Below are 12127 nucleotides of genomic sequence, written 5' to 3'. Positions count from 1 at the left end.
CACTGATCAATTTTATTGGTTTCAGTTGTATGTAGCATTCGGTGTTGTTAAATTTTGTATGTTTCCCTTTAAAAATTTATTTTTTAAATATGATAATTTTTTACCCCAATTTTTTACCATATTTCTTTATAAGTTTAATTTCTTTTAAAGTTGTTTTTCTTCATCTACTTTTTTTGGTGTAAAAATTTCAGTGTCACGCACTGTTTATTTTATGTTCGAAAAAAAATCACAATCACAAAAATACATAGCAACCAACAGCAACATGACCAAGAAATATTACACAAAAATTAAAATGTACAGAAAAAAAAGTTCAACCTAAAAAATATTGCACCTTGTGACCTTGTGTGGCATGACATTACAATGTTGCAGCATTACTGCTCTATGATGCGTATGTCTTTCTGTTTGTCTTTTAGTCAGTTTCACATTATGTTTAATGGTTGAAGTCAGTTTTACTCTTAAAGATTTCAGGCAGCATTATTTTTAAACGAAATTTTATCTCTGTCAGTAAAAACAAAAATTACGAAAAAACTCTACAATGAAATTTACAAAATGTAAATAAGTTAAAAAAAAGAAACCGTTTTTATGGTATTTTTGAACGTACAAAAATTCTTGCTCTTTCTATGAATAGAAAATTTTGTTAAAACTGAAAGTTTTAAGTTATTCTTCTATTAATGGAAAAATTTACAAATTTTTTGGAATTCCAAATTATTGACAAATTTTGCGAAAAACAAGTTATTGTAATTACACGCTTACTACCACCTACTGTAGCGCAATCTATGTGAATCTGTAAATTACACTTTGTTATAATTTTTTTTTTCAAACAACACTTCTTTTTGCCAAATAAAATGCAGTAAAATAAGTGGGGAAAAATAAAGTGTTTGTAGTTTGGTTCATAATTAACTTCATTTAATTTATCATGTGCATGTTCATGACCGTCCGTCCGTCTATATGAACGTTCATATTTTTGACTTAAAATTTCGTGTTGTAATCGCACTCGTTGTAAGTAAATCGTAACACAAGAAACATTTTGCAGTAAATTTGAGTGATTTTTTTTCTGGCTCAATTCTTTTTCAGTTTTTGTCAGTTCATTTAATGTAAAGAGTTGGCGTTCACTTAATATTTTCAAGAATTAATCATCATTTTAAGTGTTGAATTTTTTGTTCATGTGCAACGAATGCTTAAGTTGTAATAATATATTTCTGCTTGTGTTCATGACATTCTTATATTTTGACTGTCATGACTGTCAAATTCGGCTAAATATATGGCTGCAGTGTTAATTTGCTTGTGTTTTTGTATTGTGAAAAATATTAATTTTTGACAATCACCTTGACTTCTAGATTTCTTGCAGCTGGGTTCCAAAACCAATTTATAAAACCAGTGTAATGAGGGTTTATAATTGAAGTTTTAATTTTAAAATTTAAGTTAAAGACAATGACTAGACTATGACTAGACAATGACTAGACTATGACTAGACTATGACTAGACTATGACTATGACTAGACTATGACTAGACTATGACTTGACTATGACTAGACTATGACTAGACTATGACTAGACTATGACTAGACTATAACTAGACTATGACTAGACTATAACTAGAAGATGACTAGACTATGACTAGACTATGACTAGACTATGACTATGACTAGACTATGACTAGACTATGACTAGACTATGACTAGACTATGACTAGACTATGACTAGACTATGACTAGACTATGACTAGACTATGACTAGACTATGACTAGACTATGACTAGACTATGACTAGACTATGACTAGACTATGACTAGACTATGACTAGACTATGACTAGACTATGACTAGACTATGACTAGACTATGACTACGTTACAACTATGTACATTAAAACTTAACTATGTCTACATTTAAACCCCAAACTCATTTAACAAATTGTTATTAACATATCCATATATTTTCTAAATTACACAATGTAATGACCACTTTGTGCTAAATCGTTTAAACCTAAAATGACACACTCAAAATCTACTACAGTAATTAAGGCAATAAAAAGTAAAATGATCATGCTAATTAAATTGTACAAGTATCTTTAAAACGAATAGATAAACGAAATAAATAATGAAAAATATTTTATTTCACTATAAATTTATTGACTTGAAAAAAACTATAGTTTCGTTTACGAAACTGCAACTACAAATTAAAATCGACAAATGATAGAAAAATAACAACTGACAAACTACAAAATAAACGCCTTTCCACCCAACAACAAAGCGAGCCTGATGGATACAAATGTAAAAACTAATAAAGTCTGACTGCCTTTTTGGCGCCAATTATACATAATGGCTGGACAGATTACTAATTTGAAAATCTACTAAGATTACTCTACTAACTCCAGCTACCCATGCCATTAACAAGGTAATGAAATGTTGAAATGGAAAAAATAGAAGTAAAAGTACATTTTAAAAAGTGTTATTAATAAAAAAAGAGAAAAATGTGTAATAATGTTTAAAAATTGTTTTAATTTTATTTTTATTTCAGCTAAGGAAGGTGTTGTTTTTTTTTCATAAAATGTTTGCGTCTGCGACTAACAATGATGCCAAATAACATTGTTGTTTAGATAACAAATTCCTGCAGCAAAAAAAAAAAAAAATTAAAACAATTTACAAATTCCATAAACTAGGTTTTTGTATTTCTTCAGAGTATTTTTAAATGTTTTATAAAAATCAAGATATAGCTTATGAATCTTAGCAAATGACGTTTTTAAATGTGAGATATGTAATGTGCATTTACAGATTGTCATAAAAATAAGAAAAAAAAAACTTGAATGTCTGAAGTAGGGCTCCAATAGGAATTTCAGATCACAAGAGACAGCTGTAGAACCCTACATAATTACTAGACTATAGACTAGACTAGAGACTAGACTATAGAATAGACTATAGACTAGACTATAGACCTGACTATAGACTAGACTATAGACTAGACTATAGACTAGACTATAGACTAGACTATAGACTAGACTATAGACTAGACTAGACTATAGACTAGACTATAGACTAGACTATAGACTAGACTATAGACTAGACTATAGACTAGACTGTAGACTAGACTATAGACTAGACTATAGACTAGACTATAGACTAGATTATAGACTATAGACTAGACTATATATTCTACAGTCAAGTCTATATTCACAGTCAAATCTAAAGACTAGTCTACAGCCTATAGACTGGACTTCAGACTAGACTAGACTGTAGACTAAACGATAGACTAGACTATAATCTGGACTATAGACCAATGACGATACTATCATGCTGGCTTGCTATGGAAAATGTTACAGAATTGAATGAAAGAGCATATTTCTGTTTATGAAATTTATGCTTGACTCTAACAGGAAATATGGGCAATATCTAAATTTCTTTTTTTTGCTTGATATCACATTTAAACTTTTTTGCAAATGCTTCAATTAACATTAACTTAAGCCATTTGTAGGGTATAGCAAAAAAGTTTAAAATAAAAAAAATAACAACATTAGATAGACAACTGCAAACCAGGCTTATGCAACAGTTTTAATAGCACAAAAATGTGTACAACACATTTTTACACATTTACAAATGTTTAGTATTATTGCTACTGCTGCTGCGACTGCTGTTACTGTTACTGCAAACAACTGCTGTAGATGTCGTTTAAGCAAAAGTGGAAAACACTTTCCTCGTGACTCAACGACATATTGCAAAAAAAATAATAATTTTGCAAACAAAAAATAAAGCAACAGCAACAAAAAATTATCAAATGGTATACATGTAAAGAAATAAACAAGTATCCAAATAGCAAATATGAAGAAACATATAAATATGAAGAGTACAAACAATTGTTTGAGAAAAGAAAAAACTAAATACCGAAAAAGACTAAAACTGATACACAAAACAAATGTCATTTGATATGCAACTGAGTAATAAACATTTGCTTTTAATCGTTTTCAAAAACGTTCAAATCAAAAAGTACAAAATCGAAATTTGAAATTACAACACAAAAACACAACAAGTCTATACACAAACAAATGTTGAAACTTAAATTAAAACTTTAAAATGACAGATACAGATAATACAGTTCTTTTTAAAAGGAAATTGGAAAACGAAAAAGAATGTTGAGAGTGTCGGCAGTAAGGACTTTTTGACGTGCTCTGCTGGTTAAAAAGTTCAGATTAAAAGTTTATAACCGAAATATTAGTTAAACAATGCTTTCGTAGATCTGTAATATTTTCGAGTATAAAAATGTGTAGGAAGCTGAAGACAAGGAGGGTGTCCTTAAAATATTTACTGATTTACCATTTGTTTTGACCTCGGGATTAATATGTTACAAACAAACTGAAAGAATCAATTAATATTTTTTTTTCAGTAGCAGTTTACAAACAATTTTTCAACAAATATTGAGTCTTATTCCTCATTTATGCCTTTTCACATACAAGAAAATCACACACTGTCCAAAAACATAGAGTAAATTGCAAAATCCAAAGTTTCTTCTATTGATCGAAGAAATATAATCTTAAATACAAACAGTATCAAACATCTTTTAATTTTTTGATTTTCCTATTTACAACTACAAATACGTTACCAATATTTGGTCAATAGAAATCTTTTTCTTTGTATTTGCTAGCAAGACACACAAAATAAAACACTCACATACATAAACTTTGCAATTTAAAAAAAAAAAAAATCGTAGTTTTCTCATTTTGATTTTGGTTGTTGCATTGCAACAACTGATAATCCAAACAAACCTGTAGTCAAAAATTCCATCATCATCATAGATTTTATGGTAAACAGGATTTTTTTTTTTGTATTTGATATTTCTTGGTTGTTGTCTTTCGATAACTATTCAGTAAACACCATCATGACACATTTACCAACTTATGGCCTAAATGGTAAAAGAAAAATATTACAAACAAAGTAGAAAAATGGTAACGAGTTCCAAAATCGAATGTGTCAGTTAAAGAAACACTACAGCTGATAGGGCCCATAATTTATAAAGTCAGATCAATATATAGCTAAATACGAGAGTTATAAGTTTAAAAAAGTTAGTTGTAGTAGACTTCTACATATTTACTATTATTCCTTTTAGGACATTAAAAAACTATTTTCATTCTGTTCATCGAAATAACATTGATTTGGACGCATTTTCCTCAATTTGACTTTTTGTCATCCTTGTATAATTTGGACCATAAAATCCGTGATACTATCTAAATTTATATGAAATTTAAATTCCAAAATAGAAATTTCGTTCTGATATCGGCGCTCAAACGCTTAGTGCCAAGAAAAATGAAGAGCAAAAAGACGGTCATATATGTCTCTCATATACAAATCCGCGGACTTAAACTGTCATCCTTTCTCTCTTCCCATATATCCTACTTATCTAGCTTTATCTCTCTCCAATCCAATCCAATCCCATAGCCCATTCCCTCATCCCCTACCTGTAAGGTTAGTGTGGTTGAAAGCAATGCCGAGAACCTGAATGGTTAGTTAGTGGTTAAACAAGACTAGTCAATAACAGCTCTCCTCCGATGCCAGGGCACGGATCGGTATACCCTAGCCCACGTATGCCTGCTTGGGTCGTGCAAACCATTACGCGTCTACTCGTGGAAATCACATGAATAACACTATCAACAAACAAAGAACAAAAACCCCACAGAAACCAGTCTTCTGGTGACTGGTCCAACCTTCTGGTGACAGCATGGCTGAACACAGCGAGGAATTCTTGCCCGTCGGGGCAAGCACCTCAAATGATTCTGGGCCGATTGGTATACTTTAAGGTGTGGAATCAGCAAATACCCAATATAACCTCCCCACTTATGTGGTGTAGGGTATAAAAAGTACTAACAAATGTTCCTTTAATGATTATGTATCTTAGTTCAATATTATAGAAAAAAGTACTTTTTGAAGAACGAAATCGTGCCAGAAATCCTCTAGTGGGTAAATTCAAATTCAAAACTATTCCCTAGATACGTGAAATTTTACTGAAATAATTAATATATTTCGAAATCTTGAATAATATCTTGGATCTGGGTATCTTAATATGGTCCAAATTTAAAACATAAAAACTTCCTCTTTAGATACATGGAATTGTTATTCTAATAGTAGATCTAATAACCGTGCACATTTAATTTAGATTCGTGGTCCAAAATGTTAATTCCTATCAAAAAACTATACATTTATTTTCGACATTTCCCCACAAAACTCACAGTTATCATGCTTAATCAAGGATATAAATACATGAAAACTATAAACATTTTCCAATTAAAATCTTTTTAACAATCTTGTCAAACATACGAATTTCTCACATTGCATTCAAATCCTTTCACCCCCAATTGAGGTAATTATCAAATGAAAACCATTAAATCATAAAAATATTTATATCAAAACTAAATGGGGGGCTTTTTCAAAAGACATGACAAATCACTGTATTAATCAGTAGTTATTTAAATTAGAGGCATTTGTAAAATAATCACAGTTGTATACAAATGCATATGTTTATTATAAAATGCCGGAATTATACAATTTTAACAACTAATTTCAGTTTTCCATTAAATGTACCAAATAATAGTCTTGACTACCAGATCAGTTTCAAACTGCTTACTACTGAGCTTCTATATGTGGAAACTAAAACACAAAAACGTGTTTGACCCAATGCTCGAATATTTCACGAGGACGTCTAGATATATTACCGTCACTTGTACTCTGCTGCAGACTTGATCATTAACAACAACTACGTATGTGAAGTAGCAACAAATGCAAGTTGTTGCATTGCTAGTCATTGTAAAATATTGCTGTCATTCGTATTCAAACATTTACGGATGATGATAATGTCGTTGTTGATGTTGTCGTTGCAGTTGGTTTCTGTTTTTTTTCGTCTGTTCAAACTGGTTCAACACTGTTGGTATGTATACAAATACATAGTTTGATAAGTACGATATTTTAATCAACAATCAGCTGTTTTTCAATTGTGTATAAATATGTTGTTGTTGCGTATTTTAGTTAAATCATATTTTCAAGATTTGTTGTTATTTTATGAATTTTTAATATTTTTTTCATAGTAAAATCCTAAATTTAGTTTATTTTCGTGTTGGCGGTAGTGTAGCTCATAGTCATAGTAAGCAGAGTGATGTCAATGTAATTGCAGCAAAAAGCTCTAAAAAAATATGATGATAATCGAATGTATCCTCGGTCTTTCTTTGGAATGATTAAGCATGGGGTCGAATCAGAGAACCATATAAAGAGGCACTACGGGTGCCCAGCAGAGATACAAGCCGATGCAAAATGATCGGCGGCTGCGTAACCATTTTAGGTCGGCGGCAGCGGCTAAATTGTCAGCTTAATTCAACCTTTTCTTCAGAAATTGACCTTATAAGCATTTATTATTTTGAAAATTTCTTGTATAATAGTCTGTTATGTAGAAACATGTATATAAGTTTTTTCTACAGAAAAATTAACATTTATAGTAGTTTTCACAATTTTAACATTATATTGTATGGCAAAACTTTTCAATTTGCAATAATAATTTAAAATTCTTTCCGAAATACATATGTGATTCCAATCTTTATCAGCGGCTACGTTTAAGCCGGCTTAGCTTTTGAGCCGAAAGAAGACGTCAGCGGCGAGGCTTGAAAAATAATATGTGATTTAAACCCAAATTCTCGGGGAAAGAATGTTTGTTAAACGACTGATATATGTATCCTATAACGTATATTTCTGTATTATGTCTGTGTTGCTGTTGCCGTAGGGCGCCAGTACAGGTTGGGGAATTTTCAGTTTGACACCTGGTAATTAGTTGCTTGTCATTCCGTAGATCATAGATTTAGCATGGGGTCGAACAAGAGAACCATATAAACAGGGACTACGGGTGGTCAGTTGCCCACAGGACTTGTCCTGACTCAGTTCAGTCAGTTGGTTGACTGTCTTACTCTTCGCGTAGAGGGTCGCCAGTATAAGTAGGGGAATTTTCAGTTTGACACTTGTTAGTAATCTGTCATTTCGTAAATCGTTTATATGGCGTAAGAATGGAACTGATGGTACGATCGGGAAAGTGTCCTTCGCCCAACTGGAGACTAGTACTAATTACAGTTAGTTACAGTTTACCTTTTACTTCAGTGAATGCATTGTTTCATGCTGAGACCTCAACTTTTCGAACTATTATTTGAAATGGTTTTGGAAATTCCTACACCCTTTGTCACATAGTCTCGATTTCTGATTCTGATTTATTGGCTGAATATTTGGGACTACTAAATATGTCTCTAGGTGCTATTACCGAGAGAAGAGGGCCATCTCAGTGTTTAAAGAATATACTGGAATGGGTTATTAGTTGATCTAAAGGGTAGACACCTTTGGGTATATCAGAAAAATGATATCACCTGATGTTGGGGTCGCCCTTACTAATGACTTTCACAAGTGATTGTTTTTTTCGGGTTTTGCATTGGGGTTAATCTTATGGCTCTTGTCATTCCTCAACTGGGACACTATGTCAAGAGATTATAAAGCTCGAGTACTTCAGCAAAGTGCTTCACCACCGTGAAATAAGGCCGTCAAGGCATGGAGGTTCACATTCTACATAGACTAGAAACTGGAGGTGTCAAAAGACTCTTCGGTACTAAAGAAGACATTTTCCTACAGACTTCACTCTGTGCTTTTTATTGTAGTGATTTTGCCAGAAACCCAAATCGTAGAATGTAATTGTTGGTTTAAAAACAGATGCATGCTAAGGTCCCTTATGGACCCACATAGATATCATCACTAAAGTTCACATCTCTAAAAGAGAATGATGCAGGATAAGTTTAAAATGAAATTTCCTTGTAAATAGTTGTTATCTTCTTTGCCACAGTATGTATGAAAAATCCACGTGACCTTGTCATACTTCGAATTCGAGCATATATGAATGTATTAAACAAAAATCGCTAAAGTTATCATCACTGGGCAAAGATGATCAAAATTCACTAAAATAATTTTAAAGTCGATTCAATAATTGTTGTTTGGTCGACCGCGTGCTAAACAAGTTTGTATGAAAAATGTATTTGTCTTCTTAAATATTTTGTTTTTTCTACATAAACAAAAAAAAAATAATGAAAAAATATATTTTTCTCAAAAGAAATAAATAAATGTTGATTGGTTGGCTGACTGGCTCACCAACCACAATTTTAAGACCATGGCTAGTTGCAGCGAGCAAGCAAGCGGCTATATTTGTTTTAATTTTTCAATTTTCTGTTGAGTATTTTTTTTGTAAATTTTTCTTTTTGTTTTATTTTTAATTTTGTTTTTAACATTTATTTTAATTTGTTGTTTTATTATGATTATTTATATTATTGTTGCTGTTATTGTATAAAGTTGTAATTTTGAAAAATGCGGTAATACTTTGTTCGGGCAACTGGTATTACGTTTTAATATGTTTTTTTTAACATTTTATTATTCATTAGAAAATTATATGATGATGGAGGTGATGATAATGATGATGATGACATGAGATAGTGGCTATTTGTTTTGTAAATTTTCTTTTACATACTTTTTGGGAAGTTGAAATTTGAACATGACCTTTGTGACAGGTCAATTGTTTCTTTCTTATATGATGGAGTTTAAGTTTTTACCCTAAGATTAATAAAAATTTTAAATCTCTTTATCGTGGGTCAATTAGGGTAATGCCTTCTAAAGGTTGTGAAGTAAGCAAACTATAGATTGGGAAATATGATAAAATCGGAAATCGTTAGAGGTCCTAATAAACATCAGCTTACTGAACATTATTAACCATTAGGCACCACCGATCTGTAGCATGAAAATTACAAAATATGACAATGACTAGACTATGACTAGACTATGACTAGACTATGACTAGACTATGACTAGACTATGACTAGACTATGACTAGACTATGACTAGACTATGACTAGACTATGACTAGACTATGACTAGACTATGACTAGACTATGACTAGACTATGACTAGACTATGACTAGACTATGACTAGACTATGACTAGACTATGACTAGACTATGACTAGACTATGACTAGACTATGACTAGACTATGACTTGACTATAAATAGACTATAACTGGACTATGACTAGACTGTGACTAGTCTAGTCAGTAAGCCACACACAACTATTTGTATAGATTTTACAAATTACTGCAACATACTTCTTTAATATAATATTAATAGTGATCGCTTAGTTTACGACGTTCTGCTATTAGTATTAAAGATAAACACTATAGGGTTTAAGGTCATACTCTTAGCAAGTTATCAATCAAATATTTTTTGTCGATTGATCAAATAAAAACACAAAAGTTTGGCCTGAAAAAACATCTAGAAGTTCCCAAGCAATTTTTGTCGCATTTGTTTTTCTTCATATTAAAATCTAGTGTTTGTATCTATTTAAAACAAATTTTCAAGATCAATCAATTGGCATAAATTAAAAAAAATTTAAATCAAACAATAATATAACGTTTTACATGATGATGTTGTGGATAATGATTATTAGAAAGATTACGATGATTATTTAACCCAACAACCCAGTTACGATACCAACGACACAATTTAACTACAAACATTATTAGTAGTAAACATGTTGGGCTGGCAACATCAAACCGCAACATGTTTGAACACTAGTAAAAATCTCTAAAATACAGGTGAGACTGAGACTTAAAATAAAGCTAGACTTTAGTTTAACAAGCTTATAAATATAGTCGATGTTGAGCGTTCAATACGAGCGGTTTAGAAAAAAGAAACTAAAATAATTTAAATATTAAACTAAGAAAAAAACCTTAAAACGCGCCAAAGAAAACGGGCCTTTAAATGCATTAATATATTTTTGTTTAGTTTATTTGAGATTTTTGACTAAATTAAAGCAAATTGTTTAATAAGAAAATTAGTTGAAATAAGGCTGGCTAAGAGAAACATATAAAAAATATTAAATAAATTTAAGAAAAGAAAAAAAATAAAGGAAATTAACATTAAATAACATTAATAAATAAAGTGAAAAATAACAAACAAAAAATTGGCAACTGGATAAAAAGTGTTGTCATTGTTTTTCTTAATCCGTGTTATTTACAAAAAAAAAGTTTTGAAATTTGAGAGTGTGTTTTGTTTTTCTTTTAACAATAACCTGCTGCAGTAGACTTATTGCAGCAAAAATAGCTGCCTGCAACACGTTTATCTTTCATTTTTTTATTAACAAAGTTTTAGTGTAATTTCTTTAGTTTTAGTAGTTTGTTTGAGTGTCTATTTACATTTTGCAACATTGCAACAAGCCATACAAAAAGAAAATAACCAAATAAATATCGTATCGTAAAAGGAAAATGAAAAATCCACCCAGCTGTAGTGGAAAAATGCTGGAAAAAAGTGAAATTATAAATCGTTTTTTTGGTCGTCGTCATCATCATCGTCGCGGTTGTCATAGTGGCCTTTGGCCAATTGCCATTTTATATGCGGTATTTTCCATGCAACTTTTTGGAAGTTCAATGGCTTTTACCATACTTTCGCCCTTTAGTTATACATCTTTAAGTTTTAAGAATCTTTTAAACAGTGTCCTGCTCTCCAGTAACGCCAATTTGGCCGGCGGTGGTCGTAATTTGAAATCAGATGTTTTGGAAGATGCTTCACTGATAACGGTAAGTTTGATTTATTTTGCCAAGTTATAAAAATATTGAACCTTTTTATTTTGCGGCAAACAAGAAAAGTGTTTTTCTTTTTTTTTAATTTTCTAGTGAGAGTTTATTTAAATGACAGTTGTAAAAATAAGCAAAAGAAACTTTAAAGACAAAATTTTTTTTTTTGTACAAAAAGAATTGGAACGTAACAAATTTGTCTTCATATAAAAAAATTAGTTCATCATAATTATCGTTTCTAAGTATGCGTCGTAATTTGTTTTAAAGTTTCATTTTCTTTACATGTTTTTCTAACATTTCTTACGATCTTGTCAAAACAGTTTTAACATAATTCTTGTTTACGTTTTAATTGTGTATGGCTTAAAGCCATTAACCTTTTAGTGTTTTGTTTTAAAATGTCTTTCTTGCTTCTTTCTTTATAAATCGTGTGCATTAGTTTTTTTTTTTTTTTCTTACACTCAACGAAAAATGTGTGTGAACATGTGCCTCATAATGTACTTAAGACAAAAAAAG

The 12127-nt window shown here is 30.9% G+C and overlaps 1 protein-coding gene across 2 annotated transcripts; it reads left to right on the top strand.

Annotated features, from left to right (window-relative positions):
- Positions 1-10689: 10689 nt before the first annotated feature.
- Positions 10690-11923, top strand: LOC124420159. Of its 2 annotated transcripts, none has more exons than XM_046952278.1 (2): positions 10690-11083; positions 11207-11923. In XM_046952278.1, exon 2 carries the CDS (start codon positions 11306-11308, stop codon positions 11645-11647), a length of 342 nt encoding a protein of 113 aa, XP_046808234.1. In that variant the 5' UTR covers positions 10690-11083; positions 11207-11305; the 3' UTR covers positions 11648-11923. The 2 variants fall into 2 exon arrangements, with proteins under 2 accessions (XP_046808234.1, XP_046808232.1); XM_046952276.1 differs by having other exon boundaries at positions 11193-11923.
- The last annotated feature ends 204 nt before the right edge of the window (positions 11924-12127 follow it).

The sequence above is a fragment of the Lucilia cuprina genome, chromosome 2, assembly GCF_022045245.1.
Source record: "Lucilia cuprina isolate Lc7/37 chromosome 2, ASM2204524v1, whole genome shotgun sequence".
Lineage (NCBI taxonomy): Eukaryota > Metazoa > Arthropoda > Insecta > Diptera > Calliphoridae > Lucilia > Lucilia cuprina.
Note: the sequence above shows the minus strand (reverse complement) of the source record. Positions and strands in the feature narration are given on the sequence as shown.

Bases quoted from the DNA above. Each gene is read 5' to 3' on its own strand.
- LOC124420159 (XM_046952278.1), top strand. From the start codon at position 11,306: ATGAAAAATCCACCCAGCTGTAGTGGAAAAATGCTGGAAAAAAGTGAA.